The following is a 24145-nucleotide window of genomic DNA, read 5'->3' on the forward strand; positions in this document are numbered from 1 at the left end:
GAAAGAGACCTCTTTAATCTTTGAAAAAATGTTTTGTGGCTTACGATTCTAATTATGTGGAAGATATACCAGAAATCATCTTTTTTTCTTAATTTTTCAATCTGCAAGTTAAAGGAACTGTAAAATGTAACAAAACTTTAAAAGAAAGAAAAAATAAGATTTAACTACTGATAAAATAAAACATAATTAGCAGTCTTAGCCAATATGTAGTTGTCAATTAAAAAGAAGGCAAATCTAAATATTATTCTTATTATAATGCTAGGTGAATGCAAAGAGAATAGACTTTTTTGCACACAAGGTATTTAGATGGCCACTTTGCAGCCTAAAGTAGTAGCAATCAACACCTTTGGGATTGTCACAAAACTTATGTTCAGCAGTAGGAAGATCTGCAGTTTTAAACTAAAAATGTGCTGTGCAATTGTTTTGTAAAAGCAGTTAATGAGCAGTTCATTGTGATGTAGACAGTGATATTCTGAGACAGTTTGCAGTTGTTCTTCATTACTCATTTTGTAGCATTTCAGTTATTTAGCGGTTTGTTCAGCAGCTCTCCAATTTGGATTTTGAGAGAATCTATCTGGTTGCTAGGGTTCATTTTATCCCTGTAACCAGTCTATGGTGTGAATCAGAGACTGGAAGATTAACTGAAAAGGGCCTTAATAAAATGTTTAGCAAATAAAATTAACGATAATAAAATTATAGGATCACAATGGAATAGATTTTTTTTGCTGCCAGGGTCAGTGAAACCCCTCCCCCAAACATATATATGAGGCAGAAGAGAAGGCAAACAATAAAGTATAGAAAAGATAAGAAATCAAAACTAAATGAAAATGCTAGAAATAGGACATTTTAGAACATACTAAAAGTATATAAAAGATAAAAAATCAAAACTAAATGAAAACGCTAGGAATAGAACATTCTACAACATAATAAAAGTATATAAAAGATAAAAAATCAAAACTAAATTAAAACGCTAGGAATAGAACATTCTACAACATACTATGGGGCAGATTTACATAGGGGTTAATTAACCCTCGATATTCGACTGCCAAATGTAAATCCTTCGACTTCGAATATCGAAGTCGAAGGATTTACAGCAAATAGTTTGATCGTACGATCGAACTAAAAATCGTTCGATCGAACGATTAAATCCTTCAAATCGTTCGATTCGAAGTATTTTAGTCCATCGATCGAATGATTTTTCTCCGACCAAAAAAACATTAGAAAGCCTGTGGGGACCTTTCCCTTAGGCTAACTTTGCACTTCGGTAGGTTTTAGGTGGCAAAGTAGGGGTTTGATGTTTTTTTTAAAGAGACAGAACTTTGACTATCGAATGGTCGAATAGTCGAACGATTTTTAGTTCGAAACGTTCGATACGAAGTCGCAGTCGAGGTCGGAGTAGCCAATTCGATGGTCGAAGAAGCCAAAAAAAACATTCGAAATTCGAAGTTTTTTTTATTCTATTCCTTCACTCGAGCTAAGTAAATGGGCCCGAAAAGTATATAAAAGATAAAAAATCTAAATTAAATGAAAATGCTAGGAATAGGACATCCTACAACATACTAAAAGTATATAAAAGATGAAAAATCAAAACTAAATGAAAACGCTAGGAATAGGACATTCTACAACATACTAAAAGCTACTGTAACATGAAGGTGAACTACCCCTTTTTTGTTCTGAATTGCCCACAGTCCTTCCTGTTGTTGACAATGAGAGGAGATCTATGGGCATCCAGGAGAAGGAGAAGTAGTGGGCTAGGAGCAGCTTAAAGTCAATTTGACAAAAAAAAACCCAAAACAATGATTAAATAAAATACTGACACATTCTTGTACCTATCTGATATACTATAGGACTATATCAGTATCACTTTCATCAGTTTGCGTTTTGTTAGCTGCAGTGGGCTAGTTATTCTTGATTTTATTTATAATTATTAAAAGTTATCCTCCTTATTTTACTTTCATACACATATATATTGTACCTTTACTTTGTAGCATTTGAAGTTGTTGCAGAGGTTTTATGGGAAAATGTATTTATGTTTAATGTTGGTATCTGCAAAGCAGTGGAGATTTGTATGTCGCCTGGAAGCTAAAGCCTGGCAATTTAATCTCACACGATCTTACTGACAGCAGATAAATTATGTCCTATGTATGTATCCATTTACCTAAGCACAGTTTTGGATAGACACACAGCTGCATGAGCCAAAAAATTATTCACTTAAAGAGTAAATTCACTTTAACCAAGCCAAGGTCTGAAACATCCTAAACAAACATATGTGATTCCTTGCTCCATGACAGCTATTTTAGGATTTTTTCACACTGCGGTGTATCAGCAACATTATTTCTTTGTTCAGATAGTTCCAGAAAGGGTTTAAAAAGAGAAGTGGGTAGACATAAATATTTCTTTACTTCATTGTCATTGACACCGTTTTTATTGGTGTGCTGTAGTTTGCATAGAAACCAAAGATGCCTAGGCCTGAGAAATCAGCCTTAGGGTGGTCATGCATTTTTAATATTCTGTAGTTGTTTTATTGCGCCATAGCAACCAAGCATAATTTCAAAATTGTAGCAAACAGATCAAAATAAATTGCTGATTTGTAGCAATTTAGTGTTTAGTACACTTGCCCCTTTATTATTGGCTATATGCTTTCTTTCCTGTATTGGATCTTTAATAGGGCTGTTATGGTGCCTTTGACTGATGGAGAAAAAAACTCTTTTTAAGGGATAGTCATTCAAAGGAAGCTTCATTACACAGTATACTTTTTTTTATCAATATGGATATGTACATGCAAGTGTTCCAGCTAGAAAGTAGATTAAAAAAAGATTATTACAAAAAAGTTATATATCCTCAGTTTTTAAAATCTATACGTGTAAATGTTGTTAGGAATTTGTATGGATATTTAGCAGTCATGCAGGGATAGATGAATAACAACATCAGTAAACATGAGTGGGACTGCTAACATGTTCTAGAAAAAATATCAGCCTGACTATCTATGTTTCCTTTCTATCCTATTAATTACATTGGCATCAAGTATTTTTGTATTGCAGATATGGGACCTATTATCCAGAATGCTCTGGATCTGGGGTTTCCAGCATCTCCATGCCAAACGTCTACTTAAATAAAACATTTAAACATTCAGTGAATCAATAGGAGTGTTGTGCCCTCAATAATGACTAATTCTATCTTAGTTGAGCTTAATTTACATATATGAAAAGGAAGGAAAGGGTTGGGGAGAGGAGATGCTGTAATTGCTGTTTGCACAAGGTATTGAATTGAACAGTGCAATAGCAGGTAGCAGAGGCATATCACTCATTGCTGTATGCAATGGGCCTCTCTTGAGATTTTTTTTGTGTGGGGGGCCTGGCAGCACATTGTTATGCCAGGGAATTGCTAGAATTTCTGGGATAGGCATTTAGCTGAAATACCATATTCAGAGTGCAGCTATCAGCAGTTCATTAGGCATCAGTCCATTTTTTTTAACTCCAAAAGCAATCTTTTTATTAAGCATGATACATGAAAACTTTGTAAATACAATACAGAGTGCCATCAGGATATATTTTTACTGGAGTTGTCCTAGTTAGACTGGGAATTTTAGCACCAAAGTGTAATTGTGTTTAATGTAAAATTGTAAATATGTGATTTTAAAATGCATACTGAGTTTATTATTGACACATTACCGCAAGATTAATGATCCTTTTCACCTGCAGTTACAACAGCACCAGATAATTAATAACAGTACATTTGTTGAATACATTCATACAGGTCAAATCAATCCTATTGGTGTTATGAAAGTATAACAGTGAAGGGCAATAGAATTAAAAATAAATACAGTATAGCAGAATCCTTCAAGCACTTTAGGTTGTGCATAGCTACCATTGAGGCAACGAGAAAAGCCAAAGGCTTCTCATTTGTTTGAGAAATTCCAGCATAACAAATGGCACTATCGAGATGATGAGAAGGTGCTGCAACATTCAGTGAGATAAGATGCTGGATTGAACATAAAACATCCCAAAGCAATTTTTGTCCAGGGGAAGACAGACACTCTTTATTCAGTGCAGTGTAGGTTTAGAGCAAATGATGCAACTAGGATAATTTACTTGCTTGTCTGTACTCCTTTTATAAATGCTGAAAACAAAGTAGAGAAATTTGGGAAAGCCGCAGATTGCATTAATATAACCGCACTCCATTTTTGCAATTTTTTGCTGTACCTTAGTTCCCTGGACATCACCATATACCAAAATGTAAAATGATAGGAAGACAGCACAAGCTAGTCTATAGCTTAAATAAAAGGCAAATGGGGTTTTGTAATAAAAAGCACTAAGTTTGTCCAGGAGCAGTAACTTATAGGAATCAGCAGGTAGGATTTATTGGTCACCTGTTTAAAAGCAAATATCTTATTGGTTGCTATGGGTGGGCAAACTTATTACATGGTAAAAAGGGCAATAAATTAGTGCTGTTCCTATAAGTTTACATGTTTGCTAAGCTTCCATCACAAGCCCGTTGTGGAGATGCTTCCTGTGCCTATGGTGTGGCCTTAGAAAATGTAAATTGCAGTTAGATATGCATTGGTCATTATGCTATATCTGTTTCACCAAGGATGGACTGGGAAACACAAATGATTTGCTAAGTTACAGATTTTCTTGAAACATGAGGAAAGAGAAGAAATCCAAGTTGTAAGTATGTGGGGGGGGCATTGATGTAAAGTCTTCATTGTTTTAGATTAAATTCAGAATACAGATACTTTATACAGTTTTCCATTCATTGGATGCTTATCTTGTTGCAAAGAAAGCAAGTGGGAGGTATGTTTATGCTTGTGACTGAAATCAAGAAATCTCTGATATCTGGGCAATTAAGGGTTGGTGTGGTGTCTTGGCGGGTCTGTCTGACCATGGCTGAAGTTTCTGGCAAAAAATTGGGACTTCTGGTAAATCTATCATAGGTGCATGGATATAAATTATATTTAAAGAAATACAATGAATGTATTCTTCATAGGTACAGAACATCCTTTAATTCAAATATGAAATACCCACACTTCAATTCTAGTTTATAGCCAGCCAAAAGTGCCTTTCACCATCTGTAATACATATCTTTCTTTTTAATTTTTTGGTAGGATGTTGGAAGATGACTTGAAGCTAAGCAGTGATGAGGAGGACATTGATCAGGTAATGGCATAAATATGAATATGATTTGATCTTATTCAGATATATATATAACAAGGGAAAGTTGTGCTCACCACTAATTTTTAAGGTTGTGACCACAAAATTGAATTCTTAAAGGAGAAGGAAAGCTACGGAGGCATTTTATTGCCAATAGATTAGCTGCAATAGTGCAAGCTAGAATGCTATATTTATTCTGTAGAATGTTTTACTATACCTGAGTAAAAAGCTCTAGAAACTCTCTGTTTGTTTAGAATAGGAGCTGCAGTATTAACATGGTGTGACATCACTTCCTGTCTGAGTCTCTCTCCCTGCTCTGGGCTCAGATTACAGTAGAGAAGGGAGGGGGGGAGAGGAGCAAACTGAGCATGCTCTTGCCCAGGGCAATGAGGTTTAAGCTGAAGGCAGGAAGTCTGATACAGAAGTCCATGTGTACACAATAGATGGAAAGAAATGTGGTGTTTCTTTTGACAGGGGACTCAGAGCAGCACTACTTTGGGGGTTTACTGGTATATTTAGATGGACCTTTCTGATAAGGCTTACTTAGTTTTAACCTTTCCTTCTCCTTTAATGAATCAGATGCAAGTTTGAGTGTAGGACTGGTCATACCAGGGGTGACTTTGATGCCAGCTTAAATATATTGCAATATATGGACAAACAATCCCTATTATATTTTAAATGTTAAAGCTTAAGGCACAAAATGTTTCAATGTCCTGAATATATTGATAATGGGTTGAGAGTGCAGAGGACCTCTTGTGTATGTATATATATATATGTGTGTATATATATGTGTATATATATATATATATATATATATATATATATATATATATATATATATATAGTATTAATTCAAAACGTGAGAATACATTTTAGTTGTCCTTCCACAACTTATACATTTTGCAGTGGAAACTGTTCCCACATTTTCAATAGCGAGATGAAAGATTTTTGATTATCCTGCCACTTAAAAAACTATAATGATCCACTGTTAGAAAAAAGATCAATCCAGTGTTTTAAAAAACCCTTATTTTATCAACTCTCTGATACTTGCACTTTGCACTGCTTTATGTATACAATTATTAAAATCAGTGCTTCAAAATAAATTTTTGTGCTTTTGAAATAACTGTACAATTACCATAAACAAGGATTAGTACATATGCATATATAACTACTTAAACTACTTAACAGTTATATAAATCTAGACAATGACATTTTTAACTCCTCATTCCATCTTCTTGAGGATTAGGAAGGTCATGAGTCTCTCTGATACCAGAACTCAAAAGTGTGTCAAATTTAATGCCCTTATAAACCACCCTTGCGCTGGAGAATTTTTTTGAGACAATAGATCTTTAGACATTTTTGCATTTTTTATGTACACCTTCCCTAAGCCTTTCCAAAAATTATAGAAAAGAAACATAAACCAAAAAAAAAATGAATGCATTGTGCCATTTTATTTGTTTTCCTTTCCTTCCATTTTGGCCAAAGATTCACAAGAATATATTTTAGAATATATTCTTGTGAATCTTTATTTGTTGACTCCAATTTATTTGTTGAAAAAATTATGCAGTTTTGCAAACATTTACAGGAAGCAAAACACTGCATCTGTGTTCATCACTATTCTCCCATCTTACTGTACTAACAGCATATGGATTACCAATATAGATACAGCAGAATATGATACTCCTTTACATTTGTAAAGCAGTAAGATGAGATAAATCAGTGGTTCCCAAACTGTATGTTTTGCTTCCTATTGGAGCTGAGCACAGTTAACATGTGTTCTTCAGATCTTGTCATTAATTTATCAGATCACAACATTGTTTCTCAGAGTAAGAAGTCATTAAGTCTCATATATACTCTTGTTATGCCAAAAACTATACCTAGTGACCTCAGAGGTCTAAAAGCTACCTTTCCTCCACCTGTAATGTGATTGTGCCTTATTTACTTAGTCACCTTATCAGATCATACTGCTATGCCTGTTTATTCCCATGACCTCTTTAAACATGCATCATTAATCCTAATCTTAAAACTATGTATTCTAAAACTATAATGATCCTTTAGGTTCAAGCACACAGGCAGATTCTGGGAGATTTAGTCACCTGACGACTAATCGCCTTTTCTGCGGGGCGACAATCTCCCCGAACTGCCTTCCCCCTGTCCGCCTGCTATAATGACAAAATGCCAGCGCCAATGCACTCGTGATGCTTCGATTTCCAAAGTTTCCTCGTGAGGCGACTAAATCTTCCCGAATCTGCCCGTGTGCTTAAACCCTTAGTTCACTCCTCAATAAAAATGCTTGACCTGGACCAATGATTGCTGGCCAAAAGTGCAAATCATTGTATAAATACTAGGCAACCACTAATAATCCATAGCACAGAGAGGAAAATGAGTGTCAGTTTTCTCAGAAATGGTTGGTGGCTTAGTGATAAGCACTGCTGCCATCTTGCCCTAGAGTTCATTTCCAGGTAAGGTGCTGAACGCAGTTTGTATGTTCTCAACTAGTCTCTATGGGATTGCCTGGTTTCCTCCCATAGTAGGAGGCTAATTGACTTGTGTGTGCATTTTGTACTTGTGGGGAACCTTACACTGTAAGCTTCATTGGGGCAGGGATTGATATGAATAATGAACTAAAAACACAATGAGTAACAGCACCACTATAAAAACAATGATACCAATTACAGTATAACCCAATAAGAAACATTTTTACATACAATTTTCTGACAGTCATGCTTAAGAAAAGAGTAGTCTGTGATTTTCATGTGCCATGAGTTAGTTATCCACCATTTTACATGCAGGAGAACAGAAAATGATAAACCAATGTCATAGGAAATTCTAGCTAAGCTTGGGACCATCAGATTTATTTGGAGGGTCACAAGCGGCCCACAGGCCAGCAGTTCCTGTTTTAGAAGATCACCCCTGGATGTTAAAATTAAAGTCATTACACATATATGAAATGTAGGACATGCTAGTGAAATACATTAAAGCTGTGTCCCAGGATTTCATAGACGATCTTCCTAGCACCCCAGTGCAGAAGGCAATCTATCATTTTAACAGCTGTACTATAGTTCAGTGTGATCTGAATTTTCTTTACTCCGTTAAGTAGACTAATTTAATTATCCTGCTAGTAATCAATCAGATGAAATGCTCTTTTCAGTAAATTTTGTTACTACCATATATTTTATGCACGCATTGAAAAGGACAGAACAGCTAATTGCTATTTGAGAACCAGACACCATGTACCTGACTTGACAGTTTGAAAGGTACTTAAAATATAGAATGAAAAGGATAAAGCTCTGTGCAGTCTTATACCCTTGGTAATAACTTTGTCATCCTTTCCTGTGGAAAAGCCTTATGAGTTGTGTTACATTTCCCAAGATTTGTCTGTTTGATAATTGAGCTCAGTGCTTTGCTAAGAGCCAGGTGTATTAGAGTATTTAACAACCTAGTTTGTTTTTAAAGGTAGGTCAATTACTGATTTGAGCCACGGGTGCTATATTTTTGAGTTTAAGTTTTTTCATGTATTAATCTCTCACTGTCACCCTATACTACCTATGTTACTACCGATGCTACTACCTAAGCTACTACCTATGCTACTATGCTATGCTATAGTTACCCTATGCTTTGTAAACCTGCAATTATAACTGCTCATTGTCACATGCTATCTTCTTTTTAACTCCGACCTACAGTATATGTGATACATTAATGGGGCTCATTTATTAATGCTGGGCCAATTTCTACCTGGGCAGTAACTCATAGCAACTAATCAGATTTTTCTTTTGTTTTTGCACCTGCAGCTGGCTGAAATAAAAAACTAATCACTGATGGGTTGTGAGAAGTCTGGTTGAATTAACTGCTCAGGTACAACGTGGCCCAGTGTTGTTAAAGGAGAACTAAACCCTAAATATTACTATGGCTAAAAATGTCATATTTTATATAATGAACTTATTGCACCAGCCTAAAGTTTCAGCTTGTCAATTGCAGAAATGATCCAGGGCTTCAAACTTGTCACAGGGGGTCGCCATCTTGGAAAGTGTCTGCGACACTCACGTGCTCAGTGAGCTCTGAGCAGCTGTTGAGAAGCTAAGCTTAGAGGTCATCGCAAATTTACAAGCAGAAAATGAGGTTGGCCTGCAATATATAGTGAATAAAGTACCCCCTCTTGTACAATATAAGGATATTACAAGTTACTGAGGAGTTTCATGACCATATAAAAACACGAGGCCGAAGGCCGAGTGTTTTTATACAGGTCATGGAACTCCGAGGTAACTTGTAATATCCTTATATTTTACAACTGGGGGTACTTTATTTATTATAATACACAAATTTTAGTGAGTCACGTGACAGAAATGACATCAGAACTCACCGTTTATAACTGATGACATCAGAACTCACTGTTTATAAGGATATAATTTACAAGATATTCATGGCTTTTGTGTATTATAAGCTGATTCTACAAGGCTGATTATTAAATTCTGGTGCTAGTTGCACTGGTTTATGTGCTGCCATGTAGTAATTATCTGTATTAATTATTAATCAGTCTTATATTGTAACATTTATATTATAAATTCAGTAGTATATTGTGCTTGTTCCCTAAGCTCAGTAAGTGACAGAAGCACAGAGCATGTGCAGTGAATCAGCAGAAAAGAGATGAGGAGCTACTGTGGCATCTTTGGAGACACAGATCTTCCCTGCTAAAGTGCTGCGGTTGCCTTTGGCTGGTACAAAAGCCCAAAACATAATGCACAATATTTCTAGCCTACTTCTTAGGTTAAGATTTAGTTCTCCTTTAAATATATAGGGGCTACAGGGTTTGATTCTGGACTTAATTCTGTAACCTAGGTCAAATGTAGCTCTGCTTAAAAAGTATTCTCCCTCCTAATGTGCCCTCCAGCTAGCAGCTGTGTTCACTTCATTTGCCACACACACATACACACACACACACACACAAAAGTGCATTGTTATACTCTATAAAGTAGGTGTTCTGAAACCAGCAAAACACTCTACTGTGGCTCTGGCTATGGGTCTGTCACCAGGCTAACATGGCAAAATCTGAGACCTGTGGTATATGCAAAACAGTTTGCTGTGCTATTCATGGCTTAACCACTACACCAGTATGGGGGTCACAAGATTTTCACTGTTGAGAATTCCTATGAAACAAGGAAATTCTTTCTTAAAATTCTTTGAAAAACAAAATTTCTACACAAGTTGTTCTGTGGCTTATTCTGTGTGGTTTTATATGCTTATGGCAAAGTCATAATTAGATCAAATATAGCATAATTAGGGTGAAAAGCCGGTTTCCAAATTATGTCATTATAAAATACAAATACAGAAAACCTAAAAAAGAAAAAGTTTGCTAGCTGTGCAAATAATTTCAAAGTTTCTCTAACATACTGTTTTCACTGTTTCATGACAAACATTCTTCTGGGTTAGGTTTCTGTGTTTAAAACTATGTGAAAATTTATAACCAGGACATGCTGCCAAGACTGCATAAAAAGGCCTTTGTTCTTGCCTGTGTGAGTAGACCATGTTCATCCATAAGGTCCAACTCAGAGTCCACAGGGATTCATAAAAATCCAAAGGGTGGTGTGTGCTGTTGAGCCCTGCTGAGACGGGGGAAACGCATAAATTAAAGCTGAAAGGATATTGCATTGCAATGCTGAGAAGCTAGATCCAGCATAAGTAGTAGATTTAGAGGCAGCGCACTCCTGGGCATCAATTAATGATCGCTCTTCTCCAGATTATTAAAAAGTTAAATCCTTTATTTAAACATAATATCAATCAGACAGACTTAGTATTGAGGTCTGTCTGATTGATATTATGTTTAAATAAAGGATTTAACTTTTTAATAATCTGGAGAAGACCGATCATTATTTGATGCCCAGGAGTGAGCTGCCTCTAAATCTACTACCTTGCTGTTGGCGTTCCCCCTAGTGACAGACTCTGTGCTGGCTGCACCCGGGTCACTACTATTGCAGGGTAAGAATTTCATTATAGCCTTTTTGCGCCACCATATTAATTGTGCAGCTATAAATCTTTTTACTCACCCCACACAGTTCATACCCCTCCATTTTCGCTTCGGCAATCATGAGTTACCCTTACTCCCTGTAGCACTTGGACTTGGGATTAAACAAGTCCCAAAGATCCACAATTCATTGCTTAGTTTGTTTTCCCTAAGGTATTCTTGGATAGTATAGCTTGAATTCCTCTCAATGGCAGTGCCTCCACCTAGTGGGATTCAGGGATACACCTAAGGGTGGCCCCACTTAAGAAACAATAATTAAACACACCAGTTCTGCAAACAAAATATAACTTTATGAAGAAATAAAGAAAGGCAAATAGCAATAACAATATTAACCCTGCCCTGGGGTCCCCGTGTGGCAAGACCAACCCTGGCACAGTCTTTACCAGGTAAAGTTCCACACTCCACTCATGCTGGACAAACACAGTCACAGTCCAAAGAGCTCTTTACCCCAGGTAGCCCAACTTGCTCCTTATACCTCTCTTTTGGATAGAGGCAGTAGCTCCCACATAGCAGCTTATCAAGCACAACCAGTCCTCACACAGGGGACACATGCTGGGACCTTTCAGTACCCTTTCCTCAGGCCAAAACTCACTGAGGGCTCACAAAGAACTGGTACAGGTATCTACAGTGTCTCACAGAAATCTTCAGTCTACTTAAACACTCATACAGAGTGTGAGTACTCCCAAGCCTCTTTCACTGGAATCCATCTCCAGGCATTTCTCCCTGGCAGATCTCTCTCATGATTATAGGGGGTCCTGTTATCCTCAAGGCTGGGGCCTGTTACTGCCAGAACCCCAGCTGGAACAAATCCATCCTGAACTGAAACTGAAAGACTGACCCTGAGCAAATGGCAGCTTAGCTATATTTAACTATAACTAAATTATGTAACAGTGACAACTTCTGGCCAAATCTGAAATCTGCCAGGGCACACTGCATTATCACTCCCTTACCCAATTTAGGTCCAACACTTAGCAGGCCACAGCAGGGGATTTCCAACCATGTGGAGATTTTTAGATCATAGGGGAACTTAACCCTATGGGTCCATACAGGTGTTTTGTCTGTGAGTCATATCAATGGAAAAAATTGTTGCAAGTTTGATAACAGTGATATAAGCTGGCCCAGGAGTAAAGATCAAAATATCAGCTTTAATGTGATCAGTTTACTAAATGCATGCCGATTGAAAAATCACAACTTGTGTTTAATAAATTTTAACAATGGAAACCTATGGATTGTATGTGAGAATCTTTGTTACCAACAAAATGCAGGAAACAGTAATAAAGGTCAAAAAATGTTTCAAATATTAGTAAATCTGTTCGCGATTCATTGAATAAGTTTTAGAATATTAAATCCTTATTATTAGGTATAGTTACCTGGGTCAATAAGAGCAATGAGAACTTGCTTGTGGGCCTGTGCTTGCAGTCTTTCCATGCCTAATACCCTCTGCCAAATACTGCTCCCTCCATCAACTTCAGAAGCAACAATTTAGCAGGCCCTCTGAGAGCATGGACTATTGTATAGTCTGTCAGCCAGTATCATAGTTTTACATTTGTTCAGCTTTTTGCAGTTTTGCTCATAAAGCAGCTGTTTTAGTATAGTACTGTACTATGCTATACTAATATCTAATCTATGGTCCAAAATTATTATCTTATTATTACACAGAAAAGATTATATATTTTTGGGGGAATGTATTGTAGAACATAAATGTTTCTATATAAAATATATGTCTACCATCAGAAAAACAAAAAGAAACCCCAACAGGCTTAAGTATACAGAAATACAGTATTTGAGCTAAAATAACTGATGTTAGAAAGCTATGTTTTCTGTATCACTGTAAGCAATAGATAATTTGCTTGTATGGCAAATTGCCAAAAATAGTCTTCATAAAATGATTCAACAAATACTAGAAAATATTGTTTGTTTTTATTACCGCATTGGCTTTGATAAATATGCTTCTTGCAGAGTCTTTCATTAACAGTCTGCTGTTGGGAGTATTTATAAAATGGCTCCTGGTGAGCATATTTACAATATATCATATGATTTTACACAAATTTATGAGCAACTGTCTCTATGTATCTTTGATCCTATATCTAAGCTAAAAATATGTGGAAAAAGGACTGTGTGCCACTAAAGGCAACTTTTAAATGATGTACAATTTTAAAAAAGTTTTACTTTTATCAAAGATAGATTAAGGAGTTCATCAATACATTGAACTCTGCAAACTCAGTGACCCTGCACCAGCCTGAGAGTTTTGAGCATTTATTTTCCCATCAAAGGGTTTTAGCATGATGGAGTCTCTAGAGAGGAGCAAAGCTTACAATGATTGCTTTTGCCAAAAACTTGTTTGCCATGGACTTGAAGTAGAGCTGTGTTGTTTTATGGACTTAAAGAGAATCAAAGAGGCTTTGTGTCAAATGTACCTGTAGTTGGTTTATTTTTTGTTCGAATAGGACACTCTATTTAATATTGCTGTGGTCCATGAAAACATATCTTTCTGCCTCTAGAAAAAAATACATGAATGTCTCTATGGAGCAGATATATCCGTATTTGAGATTCCAAGGAAAAAACACGAATGTGAATATATTGGAGAATATTCTTTGAAAACGTGATGAGTCATGAGTTATTAAAAAAAATGTGTCTCAAAAGATATCAAGTAAGATTGTTAGTAAACTTTTTAATTTTTCCATAACAAGCCATGTTCATGCTTGTAGTGTCTTGTGATCAAGAATAAAAATCCACTGTTGCAGAAAAAAGTGTGAATTTTGTCTCATTTTTTTTCAGCAGTTGTGTTTTTTTCCCTCTGACTTGATAATTTCTAACTCTACCCCCATGTGTACTTGTATGTAAGCAGGTGCCTAACTCATAAAGATATAGAGAAGCCTTTATTAGTAATGAAACTCTCCAAAAATTTTGAAAAATGCATTTAACTTGTAAATATTGACATTTTAGATCAAATTGACATTTATTAATTGAAACTGTTATGCTATACAGGTATTTTAATAATACATAGATACATAGTAAGCATTGGGACACGGAAAATGGAAATGCATGATGATGACCATAAACATTGGGGTCGTGTAGTTGAAGTCAATAGGTTATAAGTAATATGAAAAGAAACAATTGAACCATAAATATTATTTTGTTCTCATGACTTAGGTTTTGAAGACATTTCTGAACATTTCTGAGGCGTGACTAGATACCCTGCTCTTCATACTTCTTCATAGAATCGAGAGTGCTTTTTTTCCTGAACACTAAACTGAAGTGGCTTCTGATATCTAATATAATTTATATTAGATTGCTTTTTAAAATACTTTTTCTGTATCTGAGTGAGTCTCTATATTTAGCCTATTGACTAATAATTAAGAGGCCTATTTATCAAGCCTCAGTTTTTTTCTGGTCATGTTTTAAAAGGTAAAAAAATCTGAATTTTAAGATGGAAAAAAAATTCAAGATTTATTATGCTCCTAAACTGATAAAAATATGAATCAGAAAATAATCCAGTGAAAACCTGTTGAACTCATGTAGAAGTCAATGTCAGATAGTGACTATGACAATAGAGGATGGGTTTACAATTCCATATTTTGTCATTGAAGCAATAAGTACACCAGAACAACAGATCTTTGCATACAATCTAAACACACATTAGAAAGTCAGCTCATTATACTTAGGGGATATCTGGATATACCAGTCTGTTTTTTAGTCAATACATTTAAACCATGCGGTCTGCCTCTGGGCAGGCCTCCAGTCATGGATCCCATACTTGTTGAATTTTTGGGGGCAACGTCTGGCAAGGTTCATTAGTTTTATGATTGGGAGTGCCTATTCACTAGCTGTATACATTGCTGAACAGAGTGTGTTTTTGGACTCATCTACTTCATTGCTACCAATTTTGTAGTGTAAAAATACTAGCAATAATTGTTACATTTATACTGAGTTTGCAAATTTGATCTAAGTACGCCTGTCTAAAACCATATTTTTCAGCAAGGTGGTTTAAATTGGAAAGTGATTGTGGTCCTCGTGTTCCTTAAAGTTTGAGAAAGATTTCTGTAGATCTGTATAAATGTTTTTGCACACATATGGTGATATCGTTCAGCAGTTTTTGTCTCACTAGAAGTGTCTCCTTCTTACTATAAGGGGGTATTATTTAAAACTTTAAAAGCCTTAACTCACCTATTTAATCTTTTGTTCTCAACTGGACTGTTTCCTTCTCAACTAAAACATGCTCTTGTCACCCCCATTCTCAAAAAAACCCTCTCTTGATCCCTCCAATCTTGACAACCTCTGACCTATCTCTCTGCTACCTTTCATCTCTAAACTACTTGAGCGCCTAGTCTACAACCGACTAACCTCATTCCTCTCTGACAATAACCTGCTCTGACTCGACTAACTAATGACCTTTTAACTGCTAAAGCCAACAATCATTTCTCACTACTAATACTGCTTGATCTCTCCGCTGCATTTGACACTGTAGATCACCCTCTCCTCCTCCAGTCCCTCCATTCGCTTGGCCTTCGTGACACAGCCCTGTCCTGGTTCTCTTCTTACATCACCAATCATTCCTTCAGTGACTCCTACAATGGAGTAGCATCTTCTCCCCTACCTCTTTCTGTTGGGGTTCCTCAAGGCTCTGTCCTGGGACCATTACTATTCTCCCTCTATACTTCCTCCCTCGGCAAATTAATCAACTCGTATGGTTTCCACTACCACCCCTACGCGGACGATACTCAGATCTATCTCTCATCTCCTGATCTCAACCCAGAACTCCTAACTCGCGTCTCCTCCTGCATGTCCGCTATCTGTACCGGGATGTCGCAACGCTACCTTAAATTAAACCTCTCTAAAACTGAAATGGTTCTCTTTCCTCCAACTAACACCAGTAACATCCCAAAAGTATCCATCATAGCTAACAATTCCACTATCACCCCCTCTCCACATGCCCAGTGCCTTAGGGTTATCCTAGATTCTGCCCTGTCATTCACTCCTCATATCCAGTCACTTATGAAATCATGTCACTTCCACCTGAGGAACATATCCAAAATACGATCATTTGTCACCCAAGATGCTGCCAAAATTCTTATTCACTCTCTCGTCATATCACGTCTAGACTACTGTAACTCTCTTTTAATTGGCCTTCTCCTCCAGAGACTGTCACCTCTCCAGTCCATAATGAACACTGCTGCGAGGCTCATACACCTCAGAAACCGCTCCTCCTCTGCCACACCATTCTGTCAATCCCTGCACTGGCTTCCGCTACTTTTCAGAATCAAATTCAAATTAATGACCCTGACATTCAAAGCACTTCATAACTCTGCCCCACCCTACATCTCTGATATCATCTCACCCAACCGCTTACTACGCTCCTCTACTGACCTGCTACTCAACTCTTCTCTCATTACCTCCTCACATGCTTGCATTCAAGACTTTGCAAGGGCTGCACCCCTCTTCTGGATCTCTCTCCCACGGTCTGTCCGACTTTCTCCCAACTTTTCTGCTTTCAAGAAATCTTTTAAAACGCACTTCTTTCGAGAAGCCTACCCTCACTCTGCTTAACTACCAAATGCAACACCACATACAGTACCACATTCCTCACCCACTTAATTCGATCTTGCCCACTCCCACACCTTGTGTATTACTCCCTTTCCTTTAGAGTATTTGCTCTTTTGCAAAGGGCCTTCCTCACCTTTTGTACCGGTATTGATTGTGATGTATGTAACTCCATATGTTCTATGTATAGAACTCATGTGATTTAGTTGTATAATCACATTTACTTTACAGTGCTATGCAATATGTTGGCGCTATATAAATACATGTTAATAATAATAAAAACTCCAATTTTTCTCATTGTTTTAAAAATAAAAATTCAACCTAACTTCCAACCACAATTTACTAAAAAACCAAATGAAAATTGTACGTGTTATAAAAGTTACAAGAAAATCGTGCAACAATTCAAATTGTGCACTTTTTCTAATTATTGCCCAAAAACTAAAGTTTTTGGATTTTAGAACGAAAACCAGTGTCAAACAGCCCAAAACCCTCGAAAATCATGAAGGCAAAAAACATCTTACAATTTTAAAAGGGACATCTGCCATTGACTTGTACTTGACAGGTTTTAGACAATTCTGATTTTTAGCAACTTTGGAGAATAATAAATATCAAACAATTTGAGGCTTAATAAATAGGCCCAATATCTTTTTTTGATGGATATAATTCTAGTACAAAGAATACCTCATGCTTATAATGTGCTGAGAAGGTGCTACAATATTCTATGTAACTTTCTATTTATTCCTGTGGGATTTTTAGATACATATTTATAAACAGGTAAAGGTTAGTGATGAATTTGTCCCATTTCACTTTGCTGAACAATTTGCAAAACTGCTAAAAAAAAAACTATTTTATGCGCACAACTTTTTTCTCACTCCAAATGCTTTAAAGTCAATAAGCATTTTTTTCTTATCGCGTCTATTTTGTCTCGGTGACATTTTTATCTTGACAACTTTTTTTCACAGCAAATTTTTGCCGCAGTATCAGGAAACAATTTGCAGTTGGTGAAATGAGGGACTTTGCCCCCCATATTAAATATTTATGTGTATGTATATATATATATATATATATATATATATATATATATATATATATATATATATATATATATATATATATATATATATTTATATATATATATATATATATATATATATATATATAATATGTTCTTTCTAGAAGAAATATTTTGCACTTAAGGTAGAATCTTTCAACAACTTATTTTCTATGTATCCACAGAAGTGGAACATCAGTTCAGGTAATTCTAGCTTATATCATATTTTATATCAGTATGGCAAATATTTAAAAAAAACAAAACAAATATTGGCACTCATGGCTATGGAAAAGTAAAGTGTCACTAGCATAGGGCATTACAAGGTTCAAAGTACAGTACATACACACATTTTTTGGACTCATCCAGGAAAGGGAATTGTTCAAGGAACATATTTAAATGGTATGTCCCAAAGCACTATACTCCACTATTAGCAAAACAAGCTGTCTGTCTAATTTGGGCACCTACATGCAAGGTCAAATCAGGCAGACTCAATACTTGATGGCAGTGCCAACATGGTCTGGAGAGGCCAAGTTTTAATCACCATCTGTATGGCTAGTGTAAGAAACTGTTTTCTGGATATAGTTAGTTGTACTCCACTTAAGGACAAGAAACATGCTTTGGGACATTCCAGGGCCAGGCCAAGCCAGCCAGGCACCCTAGGCAACTCAGACAGCTTTATTGCTCTCTCATTCTCTGTGCTCTCAGGGGTGCAAGTATGCGTGAAGGAGCTTGCGAGTCCTACCTAGGGGAGTAGGGGACTGTGTAAAACTGTGGCAAGTGGGAACAAGGTCCCAGGCTAGGGGTAGGCTATAGAAGAGGTACATGCCTAGCACCCCACCACCATTGTGCCCTAGGCACCTGCCTCTTCTGCCTACCATAGTTCTGGCACCTAGCAAACATTTAGCTAGCAAGAAACAATAATGTTTCAACTCTGGCATTAAATATAAAATAAAAATGTTTGGTCTTTTTTTCCTCGGCAGGCAGTTCAGGAAGAAGCCATTGGAGTCCAAAGTGACAGGTACATTTTATCACTTTTATGAACGATAAATTGCTTTATGAAATATGAAGTCTTGTTTAGCGTGGAGTATTACTCATCATGAGATCTGGCACACTGAAAGCCATTTTCACTAAGCAGTTGTTTACTATAAGGCATCTACCAGAAGGCTTCCTCTAGGCCTTTGGTGAATTATTCCAATTCCCATAGCTGTTACTGACACTGGATAGACGTGCCTTTTCCCTGAACACTTTCAGGTAAAGAATTGTCTGTGCAGAAATATACACATGAAAGATAATGCCTTGCAAGAAATATGAAAATAGAAAACTAGAACTTTAAAGAGCAACTTTATACAGGTGTGTTATATTACGAGTGCAGTGGGCAAATAGCAATTTCAGATGCAATTCACTGTTTTACCCAGTATGCAGCATGTTTTCTCACAATGCCAACATAATTATAGCTGCAGGGGGAAGCTGCATTCAACACCACTTTGCCCAATGCATCCAAGTTTGATATATATTATATTACGAGTGCAGTGGGCAAATAGCAATTTCAGATGCAATTCACTGTTTTACCCAGTATGCAGCATGTTTTCTCACAATGCCAACATAATTATAGCTGCAGGGGGAAGCTGCATTCAACACCACTTTGCCCAATGCATCCAAGTTTGAATGCCGTCATTTCTGGTTCTCTGCATCAAAATTACATCTGCTTGTGCTTCTTTAAACACCAATGTGTGAAATAACTGCCCACATATTTGCTTGTCAATAACTGCAGTGGCTGAAGTAAAATAAAGTAGTTTTTGTGTTTATATTAGCACTATGCATCACAAACACACAATTTATGTTTATGTTTTTTTGGTGTAGTTATAAAACATGTATTTCATTTTACACCTAACACCTAAAATTACATTATTGGTATAAGGCATTCTAGATGTGCTGTAACCTATAGAAGTCAATGGGGAAAATTCCAGTGGCAAAATTGTTTAAAAGATTGATGTAAAATATTGAGTAAACAGCAGGGAAACTATTTTAATGCAGCTGTGTTCAAACAAACACTTTGCAAAGCTTCATAAATTTGCATGATTTTGGACATCATACTATGATGTTAAAGCCCCCCCCCAACCCTAATTTAAAAAGTAGCCACCTTGCACAGGACCTTCCCCAACTGCATCATTTTTTTTGTGTCTGTCCCCTTCCCCATACTTGACCTCAGAATGCAGAGCATCACAATGGGTATGTTTTTTTTCTTGATCTATGCATATGGCTTAATTATTAAAATTATTTACTTTAATATTAAATTATATACTTTGCCAAATGTTTCTGCACCGCTTGGCAGTTGGTCTAGGGGTGAGTGCTTATTAAAGGGGTGCTTTACCTTGGAGTTAACTTTTAGTATTATGTAGAGAGCGATATTCTTAGACAATTTGCATTTAGTTTTCATTTTTTAACATTTGAGGTTTTTTGGTTATTTTGCTTTTTATCCAGCAGCTCTCCAGTTTGCAAATCCAGCAATTTGTTGCTAGGGTCCAAATTACCCTAGAAACCCTATACTGATTTGAATAAGAGACTGGAATATGAATAGGAGAGCACCTGAATAGAAAGATGATAAAAAAAGGTGAAGACGAACTGAAAAGATGCTTATAACTGGCCATTCTATATCACCTCTTTAAATATCTTGGATATATGTATTTATATGTTATATATTTATAGCCTTGTTATAAGTGGCAAGGGACCTGCCTATCCAGATGTATAACAAAGTGGGACTTAAATGTGAAAAGATCTGCTATAAACTTATTATATGTCTTTAACAAGAGCTTTAAACAAACACAAGATCATGACAGTTTAGGGATACAATCACAGAGGAGGCATGAAAAAGTACTCAATAATACCATGTTTATATCAAACAATTTGATTTCTGAAATTGTTGCTTTAAGCAAATAATAATGTTGCATAAAAGGAGGTATTACCTAGGCTTTATATATCCAATTATTTTGAGCAACCCATGCATAACAGATCTATTGATGTGCTGAGCTGCTGAGCTATTTTGCTGACAGTAAACTGCTCAGCTGTGTGTTTGCAGAATCTGATACAGTACTTCCACGCTTTCTCTCATGCATTATAATTATCCAAGGGCTACAGAAAAGCACACTGGCAAAATATTTTTAGTGCTGCGGAGAACTGGAAAATCATCCATATTTATAATAACTGGTAGAGTTTTTGAGCTAATTGATTGCTTTTCTCCCCTGGAGAGCACATTTATGTCATTTAGAGCCAATATAATACAGAAACCATAGAATACTAGTTAAATCATTGAACCCTTTCAAATGCAGAGTATTAAGCTTATTACATTCTGCATAAAGGAATTCCAAGCTTGAAAATACTGTATCTTTTAGATACAAGAGGTGTACCTCTATCCTTAATAAAGAAGTTTTGCAGTCCAGTTGCTGCCTTGGATTTGTCCCACACCTCTACATATTTCTATAGATTGACTCAATTGGGATATCACACACAGGATGCACCGTAGGAAAATCCGATAAAGAGATTTGGTGAGCTCCACTTATACTCTTATTTGTACGTCCAGAAAGTAGACATCTTGCCCACTTAATATACAGTCTTTGGCAGTACTACTACAGCCAGTGCTTTCAGAAGTTACAGTTTCCCCCCTTATTGTCTAAGCATGCTAGCAGATACCCTCGGAGAACTGTGTATACTTTTATATATTCTACTTGTGTTTATATAAATAAGCACTTTACAAATAAAGTTATACGTACATACATACTGTTTGTAGGGCATAATGGATGTACAAAATTGGTTTACTTATCACCAAAATTTCCTGTTGTCTGAAGAAATGTTCAGTGTTGTCCAACTGAATTACTACATTCTTATCCAAATCTTACGCTGAAAACCTTTGAAGGCCTTCTATACTGCCTTCAACTATCATTAATTAAAAGACATCATTTTCTCCTTCTGAGACCAGAGACCTCTGATTTCCTAGGTGGACTTTCAAGCCTTTCATTAACCTGGGTCTACCAGCTTTCTTCACCTTGGCTTCACCTTAGCTGAGACTTTGCATTTGTTCAGCATAAGAAATTGAAAGCTTCTTATCTGAGCCTTGGCCCTCTGAATTTCTATGGCTGCAATAATATATTCTAGAATTGTCATAGACTGTTGAACTACAATTAAGTTGCTTCTCCATATTCTCTTTATATCTTGAATAATATTCTCAAAATGTGTTCATAGGATGATTCCAGAAGCCCAAGAATCTTACAGAGGTAGAGGGGTGCAGATTCAGAATGTTTCTTAGTTGATGATATATCCATAAGCCTCTAGGAATATTACAGTTCCATGTAATTTACACTCTATTTTTCCTCACTTAACTTTAGTAGCTGGTTGTCCAAATATGCAACCGTGATCTTTGAGCACACCCCTGGAGCTGAGGTAATCCCAAATACAGGCATAGGACGAATATGAAGGGTCTGCTTAGTATGAAAGGCCTGAATCATTCCTCATTGGTGATATTTTGCCTAACATATGCATTACCATGTACCAGGGTCAGAAGTTCATGCGATGCTCTGTTTATTCTGGGACCCTATAAATATATCTCAGCACACCATGGTTGTATTGGGTAAAGAACAAGAAGTAAAAATAGTCTCAGTTGATTAAAATAGCTTGCTAGGTGCTCGTACAGCCTGCCTTCCAACTGTGTGGATGTTTAAATGCTGAGAGCATCTTTTTATATATATCATGCTGAAGAACAGAGATTTTTATCATGGTCACCTGTTGAAATTTCTCTCCAATCCCTGATCATAGGCACTGCTCTGGCGAATTGAGCTGAGCAAGCTACATATTTATTTTTAAATTACAGTACATGAAGAGCGACAGGAGGAACTGAAGATTTTCATGCAAACACTGAACAATAAAATAACACCTAATTGTCATGTTATGTAGCATGATTTCTTTTTCCCCTCTCTTTGTCTGTTTCTTACCATTCCAGGAACTGAAACACATTCATAAATGTTTTATGTCAGCTTACCTTGCATAGGTATTGGGAAGCTTTCAGAAGTCTGTTTAAATCTCTTCACTTGCTAGAAAATAATTTTAACTACACTGCCCCTTGCAGTAATAAGTCAATTGAATATGATCTGCCCATCGTTATTTTATACTTAAGCTACTTTGCTATATATTTGAAATTGAATGGTTTGTGTTCAGTGGTGTCTAACCTTTATGCTTGTCCAGAAAAAATGTTTTGGAGGAACAAAGCCTTTCCTGTTGAAGCAAATATGTGCATCCTGGATTTCTCAATTTTTTATGCTTTATACAAAGAAAGTGATGGGCCAGAGGCATAAATCAGCATGAGGTCTGCTTGGAAATTTACTATAGCAAATAGCTGCAGTGTACCAAATATGGCATATTTTTTTGTATCCAAGAAATAAGGTTGGATAGCATTACACTAATGAAATACAGACAGCAGTTTATAAAGAAATAATGTTTCTTTGTACTTTTTCTCATGAATACAATAAAAGAAGGCTTTCACGTTCACTTTGTCCTTAAAGGAAAACTATACCCCCAAAATGAATACTTAAGCAACAGATAGTTTATATCAAATTGAATGACATATTAAAGAATCTTACCAAACTGAAATATATATTTATATAAATATTGCCCTTTTACATCTCTTGCCTTGAACCTCCATTTCGTGACTCTATCTGTGCTGCCTCAGAGATCACCTGACCAGAAATACTACAACACTAACTGTAACAGGAAGAAGTGAGGAAGCAAAAGGCAGAACTCTGTCTGTTAATTGGCTCATGTGACCTTACATGTGGTTTGTATGTGTACACAGTGAATCTTACGATCTCAGGGGGCGGCCCTTATTTTTTAAAATGGCAATTTTCTATTTATGATTACCCAATGGCACATACTACTAAAAAAGTATATTATTATGATAATGGTTCATTTACATGAAGCAGGGTTTTACACATGAGCTGTTTTACTCAGTATCTTTTAATAGAGACCTACATTGTTTGGGGGGTATAGTTTTCCTTTAATAGAGGCATGTTACTGCCCAGAAGAAGTTAAGCCAAAGCAAATAACAATCAAAATAAAATTAAATGAAAGCGAGAGTCACTTTATTTTTCTTGCAAGCAGGTAAAAAAAACATTGCTGATGCTCAGTTATCTGGTGAGACAAGCAAAGACTTGGCAGCTAGGAAGATCACGCATTGAAATTCAACTCTTTTTCCCACACAGCTGTCAGTCTGCTGAATCAGTTCATACACAATTTAATGCTACTGTATTTTCTACTCTCCAAATGGAAACCCAGTTGATGCTAAATTGCTAAATCATTCTTGTGAATTTAAAGAGTCTAATAAACATTTCATGAGCAGGC

The 24145-nt window shown here is 36.3% G+C and overlaps 1 protein-coding gene across 1 annotated transcript in view; it reads left to right on the top strand.

Moving 5' to 3' along the window:
• Positions 1-24145, top strand: part of LOC108708959 (AF4/FMR2 family member 3) — a 126994-nt gene that overhangs the window by 72424 nt on the left and 30425 nt on the right. The window contains exons 5-6 of the mRNA XM_041584216.1: positions 5105-5156; positions 18742-18779. Coding sequence (XP_041440150.1) covers positions 5105-5156; positions 18742-18779 — 90 coding nt within the window. The remainder of the gene's footprint in view (positions 1-5104; positions 5157-18741; positions 18780-24145) is intronic.

Source organism: Xenopus laevis, chromosome 2S (genome assembly GCF_017654675.1).
Source record: "Xenopus laevis strain J_2021 chromosome 2S, Xenopus_laevis_v10.1, whole genome shotgun sequence".
NCBI classification, from domain to species: Eukaryota; Metazoa; Chordata; class Amphibia; order Anura; family Pipidae; genus Xenopus; species Xenopus laevis.